Source organism: Vicia villosa, linkage group LG2 (genome assembly GCF_029867415.1).
Source record: "Vicia villosa cultivar HV-30 ecotype Madison, WI linkage group LG2, Vvil1.0, whole genome shotgun sequence".
NCBI classification, from domain to species: Eukaryota; Viridiplantae; Streptophyta; class Magnoliopsida; order Fabales; family Fabaceae; genus Vicia; species Vicia villosa.
The window spans coordinates 23,213,363-23,233,179 of NC_081181.1; the positions used below are offsets into that span (position 1 = coordinate 23,213,363).

General features: G+C 35.2%; 1 protein-coding gene across 1 annotated transcript; it reads left to right on the forward strand.

Moving 5' to 3' along the window:
* The first annotated feature begins 1,589 nt into the window (after positions 1–1,589).
* LOC131646011 (G-type lectin S-receptor-like serine/threonine-protein kinase At4g27290) lies at positions 1,590–6,679 on the forward strand. The gene is made up of 7 exons (XM_058916189.1): positions 1,590–3,084; positions 3,339–3,455; positions 5,238–5,395; positions 5,489–5,699; positions 5,779–6,016; positions 6,095–6,245; positions 6,320–6,679. The coding sequence occupies exons 1-7, from the start codon at positions 1,812–1,814 to the stop codon at positions 6,602–6,604; spliced, it is 2,433 nt and encodes an 810-aa protein (XP_058772172.1). The 5' UTR covers positions 1,590–1,811; the 3' UTR covers positions 6,605–6,679.
* Positions 6,680–19,817: the final 13,138 nt, after the last annotated feature.

Here is a 19,817-nt window from a genome sequence, read left to right on the forward strand (position 1 = left end):
CCCCGCCAGCAGCAGATGGGATGTAGACGCGAGATACCCAATAATGTCGGAAGAGACTCCAAAGCAACATCATTCGTGGCTGGCTGTATTCCTTGCCTTATAAGCGGAAGTTGTACTTCATTTTTCATATGATCTGTGCATAATTATTTTTAAACCAATATGTCATGAATAGGCAAATTCAAAACAAAAGATCCTGAAGTTTTCGGAACTTACCAAAGATGACATTTCTATCTCCCCGTGAACAGACCTCTATCAGTAATTGGACGTTAATAAGGCATTTAAAGCATTTCTCTTCAACCTCTTCTTCGGGAATACCTCCTCTGTAGTATCCCAGGTTGATGATAAAAATCATCAACTATTTCTTCTGATACATATCCTCATTAGAAAGGTCTTCATCCTTATATACATACATGTTGTTCTCCATCAGAAAGTGACTCTCAATCAAGTACTTACGAAACAGCTCAACACATCTTCCCTTCACTCCATCCCTAAATACACAAATCGTGGCATGTGCCTCTGAGCTAGTATGGGTGACCAAAAATAACTAGTCTTCGAAAGGTTGTAGCTCTAGAAGAAGCCCAGAGCCACGCACAATAAGCTCCAAAAAAACTAACCTTTGCTCCGCTCTTGTGTCCTAGAACTATGATGGCATTTAAAGAGATGAAAGAAAGGGATCGCAAAAGGCTTTCATTTCAAGTATTCGCAATAATACTTATATACCTTCAGGTACGCCCAACTTGTGAGGTGAAGTTGTGAAGGAGCCATCGCAATCCTTCAAAACTTTTATCTTAAAGGCAGTGAAGGTTAGGCGAAGACCTAGGATCGAAAAGGTGCATTCGTAAAAAGAAATGGAACAATCGCCATACTTGTGTCATATTAATTCTTTCAACTTTAGAGTGGTCGGCATCCGAGGCTGACGTAACAAACTCTTGTCTTGATACGCACAAGCAAGGGCTTGGGGGGAAATTGATCTAAGCTGGTCATATATATCGACCCCGGCCTACCACTATGAAGGAACCACACTTCTTCCACAATCTACTCACCACACGAGAATTATCATTCTGATGATAACAAAGGATCTCAACTGCAAGTGAATCCAACGACTCTCGACAATTTACTTTTAAAAAATAGCAAATTCGTTATTTCTCCCTCTTTATTTATAAAGAATGCGTCAAATTGAGGTAACAAGTTTCAAACTCAATTTCACTTCACTCTTATTTCTCACATACTGACTTGAGCGTTGAAGTGATAACCTTGCAAGTCCTCCTACTTTACCATGTCAGAAGCTCATATCCACCATCGCTTCTAATCCTCACTTCAATTCTAATTTTAGAACGGAACAAATATTATTATTAAAGATTTAGTAAATATCCAAAATAATTCCATATTGTTGTATTGAGGATAAGTCAACAAATTATAAAAAAAACTTTGCCAACGAATGTTAGCTAAAGTACAGTCAATTATAAAAAATAAAAAAGCAAAATGTCAATGGCCATGAATAATAAAATTATTACTACTACATAATATATATGGTGGAGGCTTTTCGGAGAATAATAGAATGGATAGTCACGTGGTGAGTGTATATGAAATTCCATAGACCCTTAATGATGATTCAACACCTAACTCAGCCATCACCCAGAATAATTCAACAAACAATATAGTAGACATTGCCGGTGAAGATTAACATAAAATATGTTTACAAATTTCTCCATCTTGAAGTAACTACGCTCAAAGATAGGCACATCCATGGACAGCTATATATATATATTAATTAGTTCATGTAATCACAAAAATATACCTATCAAAGTAACATGGCCATTCTTCCATCCATGCTTGTTATTACAGAGCTTTTACTTTTACTGTCTCAAACTTCCTTTGCAACCGATACCATTACCCAATCTACGCCACTGCCTGATGATGGCAGAACCTTGATTTCCAAGGATGGAAGCTTTGAGTTAGGTTTCTTCAGTCCAGGTAGCTCATCAAACCGCTATGTAGGCCTATGGTACAAGAATATCCCAGTTAGAAGAGTTGTTTGGGTTCTCAACCGTGACAATCCACTCAAAGATAATAACTCCGGCGAGTTGATCATAAGTAAAGAAGGAAAACTCCTGCTTCTCAACCATAATCAATCTCTTGTTCTATGGTCAACAAACACAAAGGCTTCGAGTCCTATCGCGCAACTTTTGGACAGTGGAAATCTAGTACTTAGAAATGAAATGGAAACAAGTTTTCTATGGGAGAGTTTTGACTACCCTTGTGATACATTTATGCCTGAAATGAAGTTTGGACCTAACCTTAAAACCGGTCTTGAAAGACGTCTTACGTCATGGAAAAGTTGGGATGATCCGTCGTCCGGAGACTTAAGTTACGCAATGGTAGTTACTAACAATCCTGAAGGCTTTATGTGGAAGGGCTCAACGAAATACAGCAGAACGGGACCATTGACGGGTCCTCAGTCTACTGCAGTTGTTGGAATAAAGAAAAATCCACTTTATGATTACAAAACTGTCACCAATGAAGATGAAGTGTATTATATGTACACACTCAAGAATAAATCTGTGATCACCATAGGAGTTGTGAACCAAACTCTTTCTGTTCGCCTCCGCGTCCTTTGGGTTCCTGAATCAAAAACATGGAATGGTTACCAATCTTTTCCACAGGATAGTTGTGATGTTTATAATGCATGCGGTGATAATGGACGTTGCATTATTGATGGATCTCCAATGTGTCAATGTTTAGATGGATATGAGCCGAAATCACCCAAACATTGGAATGTGATGGATTGGACAAAAGGATGTGTGCGAAGTGGAAATTGGAGTTGTGGAGTCAAAGGAAGAGACGGATTTCGGAATTATGTTGGGATCAAAACTCCGGATACTACAAATTCTTGGATTGATGGAAAGATGACAGTTGAAAATTGTAAGGCCAAATGCATGGAGAATTGTTCTTGCACAGCATATACATACTTAAACTCACTTGGAGGAGGCACTGGTTGTTCTGTTTGGTTTGGAAATCTAAAGGATTTAAGAGTTTCTTTAACTGGACAAGATCTATATGTTCGAACTCACGCTTCAGATATTGGTAAACATTTTCGAGTTTTTTTACAATTTCAGAGAAAATGGACGATGCAATGCCAACCAATCATAACCAATTAAACCACTCTTTTATTCTAAAAAATTTTAATGATTTTTATATTTTAAAAAATTTTAATAACATAACAGATTGATGAATTTTTATTAGATAACAATGTAAAACTTTCAGTACTTATCCATCCTTTCATTATCTTGGAGTAATTAGATTTTCTTTCTAACTTTTCTATTAACTCATCAATGTAGATACTAAACATGGTCATGGAAAAAAGAGACTCTTGGCGGTTTCAATCACAGTTTCGATTGTGCTTGTGATGATATTGGCAATCTCTTATGTTTATGTAACCAAAACAAAGTACAAAGGTAAATTTCTTGACTATAAAGCTATTTATATTTCACAAGATACTAATGTTTATGTTTATGTACATACTAATGCATTAGACTAGTGTAAAATTTGGATTCTACAAGAAAATTTTTTAGATAGACACAGACTTAAGAGATTCTTTTACACACAATTAAGCACAATAAATATAATATTTTCTTTCTCATTCATAATCACAATCACCTCATTAATCCAATTAAAAAAGAAATTAAAATTTAAATAAATTAAATATTTACTCTCTTATTAATTATTTCTAAGAATATAAATTTAGCATATTTCCGCTTTTTATAATTGTGTTTAATTATATTTTTATTGAAATATTTAAAGCTACGTAAAGGGAAATAGTTATCTTAGTACAGTGATAATTGGCACTGGATTTAGTAGGATCGGAACACAAATGTTTAACTCACCAATTTTTCAAAGCACTCCATAAATGGTTTTAAACAACACCTAAGAACCGTTTTTAGTAATTATGGGTTTTTTTAGAAAGCAAGATGATATATATATATATATATATATATATATATATATATATATATATATATATATATATATATATATATATATATATATATATATATATATATATATATATATATATATATATATATATATATATATATATATAGGGGACGACTCAAGTGAGAACACTTGGTTATTACGAGAAATGAGAACAATGAATCACGACCATTAAATTTTGATTTTGTTGATTTTAATGAACTGGATTGGTTTCTCTTTCGATGTTGATTTAAAATAAATATTAAGGATCCTAGAAAGAGAAACAAATCCAGTCCATTAAAATCAACAAAATTAAAATTTAATGGCCGTGATTCATTGTTCTCATTTCTCATAATAACCAAGTGTTCTCACTTGAGTCGTCCCCTATATATATATATATATATATATATATATATATATATATGTGGGACGACTCAAGTGAGAACAGTTGGTTATTATGAGAAATGAGAACAATTAATCACGACCATTAAATTTTGATTTGTTGATTTTAATGAACTGGATTGGTTTCTCTTTTTATTGATTTGTTGATTTTAATGAAGTCGATTGGTTTCTCTTTCTATGATCTTTAATATTTATTTTAAATCAACATAGAAAGAGAAACCAATCCAGTTCATTAAAATCAACAAATCAAAATTTAATGGTCGTGATTAATTGTTCTCATTTCTCATAATAACCAACTGTTCTCACTTGAGTCGTCCCCTATATATATATATATATATATATATATATATATATATATATATATATATATATATATATATATATATATATAGAACTAAGGGTTAAATTTTATTTATTCTACGTGAAATTTAAAAATAATTTAAAATTAAAGTGAAAAATCCACGTGGACTTCCACGTAGGCAACAAGAGAGAATCTTTTCTGCTATGTGGCAGTCAGAAGGGTCCTTAAGGGAATCTAGAAATTACAAGGGGCTGATTGCAAGAAAAAAAATTTACAGGGGCTAAAAACAAAACTCACTAACATTACAGGAGATTTTATATATTTAACCCGAGTTTTTAATACAAATCTTTAAACTTAATGGGAAGTATTACAGCGAACTACCTTTTATCTAATCAATTAGAAATCAGATAGAGTTGTTTAAGATAATATATATGTTGAACTAAAATCCCATCACTTTCTTGCTAAACAATTTAATTCATAAAAGTAATAACTTGAGCTTTATGCAATACATTCTCAATCAAAATTTCACTTTTTTCATTGACATCTCATTTTCAAACAAAAGTGGACAAAGAAAAAATCATGTGGACACAAGAGAACAATGAAGGTGTACTTGAAGATTTTGAACTTCCTATCTATGATTTTGCTACAATAAACAAGGCTACAAATAACTTCTCAATCAACAATAAGTTAGGAGAAGGTGGTTTTGGACCAGTATATAAGGTAAATTTCTAACACGTCAAATAAAAAGGTACAAAAGTAAACTAAATCATTTATTGTTAATTTGATATATTTTTTATTAACTGTGAAATTCAGGCTACATTGCATGATGGACAAGTGATTGCAGTGAAAAGACTTTCTGGAAATTCAGGACAAGGATTAAAAGAATTTAAAAATGAAGTTATATTATGTGCTAAATTGCAGCATCGAAATCTTGTTAAGGTTCTTGGTTGCTGCATTGAAGGAGAGGAAAAAATGCTTCTTTATGAATACATGCCAAATAAAAGTCTCGATTATTTTATTTTTGGTTAGTGTTTCTTGTAAAGTATTTATTATATGATATTTTAGAAGGAAATGACTAATCAAATTATTTTCGAACTTGACAGATACAATTCAAAGTAAGTTATTAGATTGGTCTATGCGCTTTAACATCTTGAATGCGACTGCTCGAGGAATTCTTTATCTTCACCAAGATTCTAGATTAAGGATCATACATAGGGATCTCAAAGCGAGTAATATCTTACTAGACGGTGACATGAATCCAAAAGTTTCAGATTTTGGAATGGCTAGAATGTGTGGAGGTGATCAAGTAGAAGGAAAAACAAGGAGAATAGTTGGCACGTAGTAAGTATCTTATATCATCATAAATATTTAAATATAAATAAATTATCATCCAGCTAATTATTATTTGGTTCTTTTCAGTGGTTATATGTCCCCTGAATACATTATTCATGGACATTTTTCTATAAAATCAGATGTCTTCAGTTTTGGAGTATTGATGTTAGAAATTATATGTGGAAAGAAAAATGGAACAGTAAAGCACTATGAAAAGGATCACAATCTTATATGGCATGTGAGTACCATGTAACACAATAATTTTTCTTTAAATAAAGTAGTGCATAAAAAATTATTTTGAACTTTTTTTAGGCATGGAGATTGTGGAAAGAAGGCATTCCAAATGAGTTGATTGAAGATGGTTTGAGAGACTCGTGTATTTTACCTCAAGTTTTACGTTGCATTCAAATTGGTCTCCTATGTGTGCAACATTTTCCTGATGATAGGCCAGACATGATTTCTGTAGTAATGATGTTAGGTAGTGAAATTACTTTACCTCAACCTAACGAACCTGGTTTCTTGGCTCAAAATGTAGTCATTGAAGGAAAAACATCTTCCACGAATGGAGTAACTATGTCTCTATTAACCGCAAGATAGATAAATTAGTCTATTTATTACCTTGTGAGGTATATTATGTAACGTGTCATTGTAAGTCTACATTCTTGGTATGTGTCTTAGTGATAACATATTTATTATCTTTTTTGTGATACATAATATTACCTTATTCAATAATATATTAAGTCATTTATTTATGGAATAAGATAAAATGACATGAGGGTGTCATCGGTGGCCGAGCCAGAAAATTATAAAGCCTGGGCAAAAATTTGCTACCACCTTTCAACTATCAAATTACAGTTTCCATATAATGAGTTATGAATAGAGGTAATAATTTGATCCGGTCTAAACTTACTTGTGTCGGGTCTTTGCAGAGGTGAAATGTTCTCACTGACTTGGATTCAACCTTTCCCAAACTTTGAAACACCTTAGATAGATCTAGCACAATAACATCCTTCTGGGTAAGAACATCAACATAAGATCTCATTGTCTTTTTCTTATGTGTTTCCACTTAGCATCATGAAGTGCAACTTCATGTTAAACATTCTAGACTCTTATTTTCTACTTATAAAGATACAATATAAAGATATATTATGGGATAGGGAAGTAGTGTATATATAGCATTTTAAAGAACAAAGAGCATCCTATGATAGTCACAAACTACAAATAAAGGAAAACAGAACAAAGTCAATTCTTATTAATGAATCGGTTAGTTTTCTACAAATAATATTACATATCCACTATAGGAAAAGAATTAAAGTCTCATGAGAAAGATCAACAAATTAGAACATTATAATATCCAACATATGTCTGCTAGTCAAAATTGAGGAGCAATGAAAATTAAGGAAATCTTGAACCAAGTAAAATCTTATCAAAATACAATTAATAATCAGTTATCCTCTCAAGTTCCTGACACAAATTGTAATGAACTAATATCCATCTAAAAAGTATAACATGACAGGATCATAATTTTAAAATATGAAGTATGAATCACAGTTTGAGTTGTAATAACAGAGTTATCAAAAACTCTAATGACAATAACTCAAATTATTGTTGCGGACCTTTATACATAAGCACATGGGTGTTTCAAAGGGTGTGGCCATAAAAACCAATGTTACAATAACCACAATACAATAGACAAGTCATTAATAACATGCCAACATATAAGCCAGAGTTAAGTTTTTGTGTATCAGCAGCACAAAGACCCAATTTAACTTTGTTCAATAAGATGCAGCACAATTCATTTTAACCATGCAAGAACATGATCAGTATTCCTGCAGTGCAGATATTCATATTAAACAGCATAGAAGAGACTAAGAAATTCATAAAACTATTTTTCTACCAGCATCATTATAATTCATTTAGCTACGATCTATTACTACAAAAACAGATGTGACACAACGGTATATGAAATGTGAAGTCAATAAGAAGTAGCACCTAAAATAAATCAAAAATCATAGCTGAAATGTGAAGTCAGCAAGAAGTAGAACCAAGAAGTATAAGCAAAACAAGGGAAAGAAGCAAAAAATCGACCTATACATTTCATCGAACATGTGGCGTGTGAGTTTTAAAACAACGATAACGGCAACAAAATAATTAATTCACGGGCTGCATCATCATTAGTATAACAGTTCAACATCCTAAGAAAATCAAAACTGAATAAGAAGAAAAGAGAAGCAACCAGTGGAGCCATTACATCGAACACTTTTTGAGCAAGATTGAAAGCTGTATATTATTCTCCTTGTTGCTAGAAATCATAACTGAACCAGACCATTTTTGAGTGTGTACTGTTGGAGCTTGAGGCTACCTGAGAAACAAGAGCCTGTGCAAGTGCCCGTCCTGGTCGGGCCTTGGCTCCGCCACTGGGTGTCATTAATTAAACATACCCATAAAAATAATGATGCAGGGTTTATGCTCAATGAGATCAATAGAACAACATGGCACACAAAGATTATGCGAGAAGACTAAGGAGAAAAGAAATTGAAGCTTACCGGTCGGAGTAGTGGTTTCATCGGTGGCAAAGAGAAACAGAACACTAGAGGCGTTGAATTCCAGGTGCACGCATTCTTGTTCCTTGCTTTCGATCCTCTTCTCTTCTCAAGCTTCCTCTTGATTTTCAATTTCTTGAATTCTGATGTGTCTTCGTTGCTGCGTTCATGCGTTGCGATGTTGTTGTACGTAGCGGAGGTGATGACGTTGTGTTGCTGAAACATTTTCGTGTTGTTATGGTGAAGCAGATATGTTGAAGATTGAAGGAGATGATGTGATGGAGGTATTTGTTCTTGAAGATGCAGAGATTGAATATTGGTGATCGGAAGAGAGAGGTTGGTGATGTCAAGAAGATGATGAAGAAGAGTGGTGATTGATTCAATTTCAAGCTGAGAGAAATCGGTTAGAGGTTCGTTCTTTGATTTTTCCTTTTTCTGTTATGGATCGATGGAAGGTTTTTCAGGTGAATTCAATGGAGAAGAAGATTCGATGAAGATTTTTCCCAGTGTTTTGTCATTGAAGGTCTGAAGAAGGTTAAGAGGTTGAAGAATAATCGATGGAGGAAGAATGGAAAGGACCATGAGAGTTATGGCAGTGTGAAGGTTGATGCTTCAATTCAGAGAGAGAGAGAGAGAGAGAGAGAGAGAGGTAAAAGTTTGTTACATTTTCGTCTTTTTGTTATGAGTCTGTTATCCCCCCTCTTTTGCTATCAGATTTCTTGTTCCTGTAACATGTGCTCTGCCGACCCAGTTTATTTGTAAACTGAGATTTTGTTCGGTTTATTTCGGTTCTTTTGCAACTGGTTTCTTTTGATGCAGTCTCTTGATTTTATGAACATGTTTTCTACTGCCCAGTTTCGGTTCTTTCGACCAGTTAACTTTGACCACAGGATGACCTCGGTTCAGTTCTCCTTTTTGCTGCAGCAGGCCTTTGGGCATTAGAACAATAGGCCTCTTTTTTGTTGTAATTTCTTTGTAATGGATTTGAACTTTTGTATAATTGAATCGACTTTGAATCATGAATGGGCTTGTTTTTTGAGTATTATGTAGTATGGATTTTTGTTTTGATGAATGATGCTATTGAACATGAAATGATAGTTTGGATTGAAATGTATGAACATTTGGATTTTGAAACTTCGAAGAGAACTTAAAACTTGTGAACGATATCCGAACTTGAGTTATGCTTTCCAATGATTCAATTGAACAAAACTCGTAATCTTATTACTTGCCATCAAATGAATAGATCTTTCGAACTTGCGTGCTTTAAACAAAACTAATCCATTGGATAATTTGAATCATTTGAATCCATGACATGAACTCGTATCAATTCGATTCTTCCATCAAACTTACATTGTAGGCAATAAGTATCATCAAACTTGATCATAACATCATCTTTGCGTCTCTTATAATTCAATTCTTTTGACAAAATCCCTCTTCATTTGGTGCTCTTTACCAAAACACTATCTTGAGGAATCTAGTGAAAGATATCCAATGAACCTCAATTAACAAACACAATTATGACGAGATACAAACCCAATCTTCTTTGAGATGCACAATACTTGAAGAGAAAACTTGAGATGATAACCAATAACAAAACTTGTCTCACCGAATTCTCCGTTGAAAAATAGTAACACTTTATTAATTTTCTTTAATTCTGAATGACGAAATAAACGTCCTTTATAACTTAGGGCACATATAAAGAGGGAAAATTTTGGGGTGCAACATATTGGTCTGGTTTTTAATCTAACAAAAATCCTTCATTAAACTGTTAATAAAAAAGTCTTCTTCTCAAACTCTCGCTCTATTGAATCAGACCATGATTCTAACTCGTAATGTATGCTCTCGCTATCCCATTAGATTTAAATCCACTTTTTGAAAATAACAGAATTAATAGAATTTCTTTTTCAGCAAATATTATTCATTTAAAAACCCTTATCTCAAACTCTTGCTCTGTTGACTTAGATTATGCTAGTAATCCCTTAACGTACGTTCTCGCTGTCCCGATGAGTTTAAAAACACTTTTTGAAAATGAATAAAAATCTAATTAGTTTTAATACGCTCTCGCTGTCCTTGAAACTAATGTCAAGTGTCCACTATATGGTTAAATATCTCAAACTCTCGCTTTATTGATTTCTAATCTTAGTCCAGTTTTTAAAACTCAAACTTCTGCTCTGTTGATTTTCTAACCTTCTAATAAATTCAATTAGATACTAAAACCAGAAAAAGTAATTTTTGATAAAATAATATTTAGGCCAGTTTATTTCGGATCCCTTTGGCTAGATTGAGTTACATACCGACACCTGATTAATTTAGCTAAACATACTTATTGAATTAAACATGCATAAACAATCATAGTTCATATATTTAGACATATTCAATAATTTATAAGCAAGAAATATAAAACTATAAATGAAATAAATGATAGAAACCTGAAAATAATACTTGAATTAATTCTTGAACTTGAAATGCTTTGGTCAAATAATAATAAAAACAAGGAAATAAAATACTATGATCTAACGTAAGGTTAGATCCAGTCAAAATTACACAATAGTTTCCGATGTAGAAACTATTGTGAGAAAATAAATATCTGCCTAAAACTATGAAAATAAGAAGGAAAATAATAACTTGAACTTGAATGCTGGAAAATATTGCTGGAATTGAAATTAGGAAAAACTGGACGAGAGAAACTTTGGCTGAGACTAAAAATGGTCCAACCCCTTTTACATGAATGTTTAGTCCTTTATATAATGTCCTTGTGGTAACTGCATTTTTCCTCGTTCTCCCTCGTTACTCGTTTTTCTCCTCAAATATAGGAAGGTTAGTTTCTTTTTACTTGGTTCGTGGAGTGTAAAACGGATACGTGGGTCTTCAATTGAAAATATAGTTGGAGACTGATGTCTCTTCATGGTGACGTGGCCTCTTCTTTTGGGCTTGTGAGACGATCGTCTCAGCTTTAGGGAGAAGGGCGTCTCAAGTGGAGACGTGGGCCACCAGCATTGGGCTTGTGAGACTGTGAGACGGGCGTCTCAACTTGTTTGGGCTTGTGAGACGGGTGTCTCAAGCCTTGTGGAGAAGGGCGTCTCAGCCTATTCTTTTGCTGGGCTCAAATGTGCTTCTTGTATTCGTTTTGCTTTTTGCACCTCCAATTTTGCTATATCACCTCCCTTTTCTTCTTTAATTGCTTTTGGATCAATTATTTCTTCATTTCTTCTTCTTTTGGAAAATACTTCTTGCATGGATATAATTCCTGAAACAATGATAAATACCGGCATAATACTAAAATAAAGTAAATTAATTGAATGAAAATACTAACATTATTTACGACAATTAAGTCAAATATACTATATAATTTCGTGTTATCGCCAAAGGATTGGGATTTCCTAGTGTTTGTCTTTATTGCTTGAGTTCACTTATGTGGTGTCCTCACATAATGAATTAGTGGTAGTACAAGGAATGTCGTGGATCCTTGTGCTTTGAAGAAGTAGACTTAGCATTTAGAGTCTACTCATGACTAGTAAAGACCAAGTTAATTCCATGTTTGTTGAAATCTGCTTCAGATACCTATTAGAGGGAATCTCTTCTAAAGGTGCAGAAAAATGGCATCCAAACATCTTGTAGTCAAACAGGAGGTCTATGCTTTGTGCATATGAGATATGGTCTTTGAAGGATTAATCAGCTACAAATGGTTGATTCTCTTGGATCCCCTATAAGAAGGGTAGGTTGTTATGGAAGTCATCTCCAGAACCGTAGCAACATTCTGAAAGTTAGGATAATGTCGGAACGGATGGTTGAACATCACATCAGTTCTCTGCTTCTCCAAATAAGGAAGTTTATTTAACTCAGGATGGGATTAAGGGTCAAGTAACTGACCAAATCAGGAATGACTAACGTGGCTATGGGCCTTGTTGAAGAATCCACTCACTTCAAGTGGTGCATAACAATGCCATTTGCTGTTTTTGTATATTAGAGGCAGTCTTATCATTTGATTGTATCTCTAAAGGAAGTGAAACATATCATCTGCTGATTGCATGAAGATGAGCACGTAACAGATGAACAACCATGACAGAGTCAGGGTACAAATCTGAAGGGTGTGCAAGTCTTCTTTCTGACCTAAGGTTGTCAGGAAATGATTAAGAGGTTATTTCTCTCGCATGTTGCAATAGTGATAATTTTTGTTTGAGCCTCCTAAAGGACTTCACTACACAATAAGTCCTCGGTATAATGATTCAAGAACCAGAACTGAGTTTTTGAAGCTGGTGTCTCGAATGATGATGTGACATTATTGCTGATAATAGTCTGTGGAAGAGATTTGGGACCTTGAATCTTATGGTACTTGTTGCCTATTCTAAAGGTCATGATACTTGTTGTGGATGTTTAAGGGCAAGAATCAGAGGTGTCCATGTCATATGAATAGCTCAGGGTGCTTGGAGTTATTCCCTTAGGACTAGTAAAAATTTGATTGCTCTCTAGAGTGAAGGTTTGAAGTGCTTGGGCAGCCAGAGCTTTGATTGTCCATGATAGGGGGAGTCAATAAATTAATTGGTATGGTTAGAACTTGAAATGTTCAATCCTATGGGGATGTTACTATCCTATGAGGACAATGCGTAATAACATGCGGGGACATGTTACTACAAGAGGTAGTCAGCCTTGCTCTTATGAGACTATGAGGTTCTAGTTAAATGTAGCCAAGTCTTACCATCTTACTCTAAGAAGATGTGTTTGAAGTCGAAGACAATGTCTGATAGGATGTCAGAACATTATTCGTGACTTGTTTCCTTATGGCCAACAAAGGAGTATTCTAGACTGTGCTGTCTACCTCATATAAAAAGAAAGTCTAGAAAGTGTTATTAACCACGCATGTGCATGCGTTGGGACTGAAGTGTCCAGAAGAAACAGTCCAAGCATAATAAAAGCGTTCAAAGCATTGTTGGACGGTGCACATAGATTTTAGGTGGTATCCTCTCCTCAAATATCGTTATCCTCGACTAAAATGAAATGTATATAACTACCCGTTAATATGATTTTACAAAAGATACCGAATTAAGATATACTAAATTTAGATTTTGTCATCTTTTAAAATTTTATTTACCTATTAATAATTTTCTATTGCATTAATGGATTTTTTATAAGCAAGGAATTCGTTAAATGAGAACTAGGGGTACTCGAACCCGCTTACAAACGAAACACAAGCAATGCTCAGCAAAAGGAAACATTCCTAACCAACTGAAACTTAACCAAGATAATACAACGGAGCTTTGCAAAACTCATAAAAATTACATTTGGAATTAGAAATATTTCCACTACAAAACCACTTCCAAACCTTTAATTTAATATCCCAAACTAAATCCGATAATGATACTTTCGCACCATTAAAGATGATTTCATTCCTAAGGCACCAAATGCCCCACAACACCGCCATCCACAAAAGACTATCTCTCCCTTTTTTCACACCAAACTTTCTACTATCAACGTACCAAATTTTCAAGCTATTCCACACTAATACGCCCAAATCCAAAAAGAAACCACACCATAAGAACACCTGTTTCCGAACTAACTTGGAAAAGGAACAACCCAACAAAATATGATCTAAAGTTTTGATCTCTACGAAACAAAAAACACAAAGTTGCTCATTGGTCAACAAGGGAATACCTCTACGAACTAAAAGATACTTTGTAGGGAGTCTATTCCACAAGCATCGCCACTCGAAAGCTTTTATCCTATATGAAACATTTGATTTCCAAATAGAATCAAACGCCAATTTCGCATCACTTTCCCACATCGGGCCTTCATAATCCCTTGTCAACAAACTGTATCCACTATTGGTAGAATAACTCGTCCTTCTATACGGCTGCCACACAACCAAACCAGTCGTCCTCCTTTCCGGAAAAACCTCCGACAGTTGATCCTTTAACTCTGTGACAGTAGCTAAGACGGTAGCAGGAGTTGTCTGAGCAACTCCAAAACAGCCCCAAACCCACATGTTCTCAGTCCAGCAACCCAAGGAACTAACCACCGGTTCCTTCGCTTGACTCAACTCAAAGATAATCGGGTAAACATCCATCAATCTCGTATTTTCGCACCAAACTGCACTCCAAAACAGAATATCATTCCCGCTGCCTAACTCGAATCTACAATTCTGCAGCAAAGAATCATTCTGCAACTTAGTTTCGAGAACAAGAATATCAGACCACCAAATCGAACTAACCTTGCTCGGAATAGAATTGATACCGGTTAAAAGCTAATGTTTTATGTTACCGTATCTTGCGATCAAAACTTCCGTCCACTTCGCCTTAATCCCCTGCACTATTTTCCACTACTATTTGAAAAGTAAAGTCGCATTAAATTCTTTGAACCGTTTAAAACCTAACCCTCCTTTCCCACGAGGCAAACAAAAATGCTCCAAACGAAGCCAATTTATTTTCCTTAAATTCGAACAGCCACCCCAAACAAACTTATTCTGAATGTTTTCAATTTCTCTATAAACTGAAATCGGGGCCTTGAAAAACAAAAGTTGGAAAATAGCCAGACTTGAAAGAACCGATTTTACCAAAGTAATCCTACCTTCGAGGCTAAGGAATATGTCTTTCTAACATGCTAACCTGTCCTTCAATTTCAACACAAGAGGTTTCCACCACGATGCCCTTCTCGGATTATAGCACCAATGGGAATCCCGAGAAAAGAAAAAGTCTTGTCTTCGATCCTGCATGAAAGAAAGTTAGATGTTGCCAAAAGAAAATGCTGACTCAGATTAATCCCAATTAACCTACTCTTGAGAAAATTTACTCCTAACCCCGACACCACTTCGAAACCTCTCAAAACTGCCTTTAACGCCCAAACTTGATTCTAATCCCCATTTCCCACCAGTAGAGTGTCATCCTCGAATTGTAAAACGTCAACGTCACATTTTTCTTCCACTGAGAAGCTAGAGAAATCGTTACACTGAACAGACTGCCTAATAAGAGCTGCAAGTCCATCTGCAACAATAACGAATAAAAAAGGAGACAACAGATCTCCTTGTCTAAGCCCCCCACCAACCTTAAAGTCTTTAGTCGGACTACCAGTTACTAACACCGACATCCAACTCGTGAATACCATAGCTTCCATCCATTTAATCCAAATTTCCCCGAACCCCATTCTTCTTAATAAAAACCTTAAATACCCCTAACTCACATTGTCATAAGACTTTTCAAAGTCAACTTTAAAAAGCACACCCCTTTTTGTATTTCATCGCATAATCCACTACTTTGTTCGCAATTAAAACTCCATCTAGAAGCATCCTTCCTGGAACAAAAGCTGTTTGGCAACTTGATATTAAAGAGTACAAAACCTTTTTTAATCTAAAAGCCAACAACTTAGACAACGTTTTATAGATATAACCCACCAAGAAAATAGGCATGTACTCATCAAGATTACATGGGTTAGACTTCTTAGGAATCAAAGTAAGGAAAGCAGAAGAGATCGCCTTCGAAAGATGACCATTAGCGTGGAATTCATGAACACGCCAGTAAAAGCCCTCTTTCAAAAATACCAACATTTTCTGATAAATAAAATGTTGAACCCATCCGGTCCCAGACTCCTCGATCCCTCACAACTCCACACTGCCTCTTTAATTTTCGATTGAGAAAATGGAACCTCCAAAGACTCCCTCTCATGTTGAGAAAGAATTTTAAAATCAGCCCCTTCAAGAATAGGTCGATAAGGGTCACTTTCCACAAATTTCTCCTCAAAATGCCTCCTAACCTCCTCCTTAACCTCCCCTACCGACTCCAACACCCCTGCCTCCGTTTGAATATGACCAATATAATTGCTCCTACGCCTAGATTTCCTGACATAATGGAAAATTTTCTATTCAAATTACCTTCCGTATCCCACTTCACTCTAGCCTTTTGAAGTAACATATTCGCTTTGATTTTCAAATTTAACCACATACGCCTCGTAGCCTCACTTTTGAGGGTCACCACACCTTCCACTTGATTCTCTCTACACAAAGATAACAATTCATCCGCCTCATTTAACTTCTTCTTGTCTACTTCAATCTCTAAGTCAAATTTCCCAAACACTTCCGAATTCCAACTCCAAAGAAAACCTTTAAGAATCTGAAACTTCTCCTTTAAAAATAAATCTCCTCTGCCCTCAACCTTAATATTCCGCCATACCTGCTCCACATAAGAGATGAAATCCTTATTCTTAAACCAACTATTGTTCACCATAAACGGTTTTAGACCCCCAGTTTTCCTTATTAATAATAAGCCAAACCGGACAATGGTCAGAAATGTCCCTTTCATCCACCAAAAATTATCTATTCTACTCATGGCCCTACCGTCGCCACCATACCAACTATAACGTTTACTACAAGGGATATCAACCAAATTATTTTCCTCAATAAAAGAAGAAAAATACCCCATCTCCAAACTTCGAGCCACTAAACACCCTTTCCTCTCCCTTTCATTTTTAGTAGAGTTGAAGTCTCCTCCCATAACCCACTCCCTACCTGAGTATTTATCTTTCAAACTCAATAGCTCCCTCCACAATTTTCGTTTTAGATTCAGAGCACACGACGAGTAAACGTTAACAATATAATAGTTCTTACCCTTCCACCATAGTTTAATACCGAGTTAGCCAGCCCCTGCAAAACTATGAATAACATCAAAAGTCCCCTCCCTCCATAACACAGTTAAACCTCTGGAGGCTCCCAGAGATTTAGAAAAAGACCACCCGACATCCACCTTCCTCCAAAAACAACTAACAATATCACTGTCTACAACTTCCAGCTTAGATTCTTGAATAAAGAAAATATCTGCTTTCCCTTGAGAAATAATAGAATTTACCTTCTGCTTCTTTAGCAAATTCCCTCCACCCTTTATATTCATCGATCCAATAATCATGACAACAATTTTAGATTCTCCTTTTCCGGCTGCTTATTCTCTCTATCCTTTTCTCCATCTCATCAATTTTCTCTTTATAATCCCTTACCCCTCCTTGATTCACGACACCATACTTTGCAATAGCAGACCACAATTTTCCCCAACTTTAGATTGAAGTTGATTAAATCTTAAGTTACATTGGACAATATTAGAATCAGACAAGCATCCCCCACACAAAACCGCCCATGCCGATGATGCCTCAACCAAATTCCTCGAACCAGTAGGAATCTGAGAAAAATTTGTTTCCTTGCAGAAACTATTCACACTTGCTTCCTGGGATATGATCTCAACCGGCCCAAAAGAAGATATAGATTCTGAACTGTCTTTAAGAACCCTATTTTTACGCCTTATCCTTTTCAAAGTAAAAGGAATACCAACATCATAAACACTCCTAAATTTGATTCTCGACATCGTAGTCAGCTGTTTCTTTTTTCAGTTTGAAAAAAGTGTCCACTGATTGGCTGTCCTCCTTCAAAATTCCTTCTGCAACAGCCTGTCTAGCCTCTTTAACCGCTTCAACTGCTCCATCAAAGCTCCCATCCTCCTTACCTAAATCCTTACCAATTTGATCATCTAAGTTATAAGGAGATGCCCCTTTTCCGACATCTATAGAATCTATGACAACATTCCTACCCTTATCAATTATATCAAGTTCCTCACTTGAGGCTGAACAAACTGAAAACTGATCAACCACGTTGTCCTCAACAAAGTTATCATCTTCGTTAAGCCATTCCCTCTCAGAGTCATTAGAAGAACTCTTTGAAACCGCCTTCCCCACCTTATGATTCAAAGAAATCCTCTAACGCCCAAAAGAATCTTCCTCGATTTTGATTTGAAAAGCAGTTCCATTAATCATAACCTCGAAGGACTCATTTAAAATCGAACACGTAGAAGTTCTAATCAAGATTCTGGCTATATACATGTTTACAGAATTCAAAGTATTATCATCGCTGCACACATACTAGTGTCGTTACCGCGAAAAATGAAATCAGAGTCGCCACTAATATATTTATCCCATAAGGGAAAGGAATATCAGAAAACCTAACTCGGAATAAGAACAGGGTCTTGCGACCAGAGAACAGGGTACGGGAGTCGGTTACGCAAGGGGAAGGTGCTAGCACCCCTCACGCCCATCGTACTCGATGGTATCCACCTATGTTTGTTTCTATCTAAAGGGTGTCTAATGTCTAAACCTAAATGCGAATGAATGCAAAAATAAACACGGGGAAAAGAAGGAATTATTTACAAGTGTGCTCGCTTAGGCCCCGCGACCCAACGCCTACGTATCCCTTACAAGGAATCAGAGCGACCGTAGTTCGGCTCCATAGTTTCCATTTGTTTTGTGTTTTTTAGTTGAACAGAGGTTAAAGTCGCACTCCACGATGCTCGACCTTTGGAGACTTATACGCCTAATTATGGAATGGATTCAACATGTTCTTAAGAATGCCACGAGGGCGAGAGACAGAAGAGAGTTTGGGTGTTTCGAATGGATCCCTTAAGCAAGGGAAACTCGAGTTACCCTTTGGTTTGTGTTTTTTAGAAATCGGGAACTTACGCTCGGATGGTTCCCTTAAGCAAGGAAGATCCAAGCACTCGAATGATTCCCTTAAGCAAGGGAGATTCAAGCTTCCATCCCCTATTTAATGATTTTCACTTTTTTATTAATGTTTTAGATGTTTTCTTTGTATTTTTTAGAGGGAATTTATTTCAAGTATTTATTAAGTGTTTTAATGTTGTAAAAAGAAAAAGAATGAAAAAAGGGGGACTAGCCTAATTTCTAAACCTAGTGTTATTCTAATTCTTATTTAAGAGCTAACCTAAAATCTAAAAGGAATTAACTAAGAAGAAAGTTGTTTAAGTTGACTAAAGTCAACTTTTAACAACTAGGGGCATTTTAGACATTTCTCAAAATATGAAAATATTCACAAAAAGAAAGAATTAAAATCTAAACTCACAAGAAAAATATTTACAAACACAATATTATTTTTTATTCATGTCAAAGCTATTTTCAAAAATTAAAACTAAAAACTCTTATTTTTATTACTTAATAACCAACCAAAATTCAAAGAAATTCTACTACTAAAAATCTAATCAAAACAATTATTCCTAAAAATTCTAATTGGTAAGAAAATATTTTTGTCATTTCATTTAGGCAAAATTCAAATAACAAGCAATGGAGAAAGAAAAGAAAGAAAAAAAAGAACTATTGTATTTTTATTATCAGCGGCATGGGGTGAGTTAGTAAAATAAAGCTGAACTAATTCAGGGTAATGCACATTTGGGCCAGAACAGGGGGTGTGAAAAGCAAACAACGCTATGGCCCAGGATAAAGAGCCAGCTCGT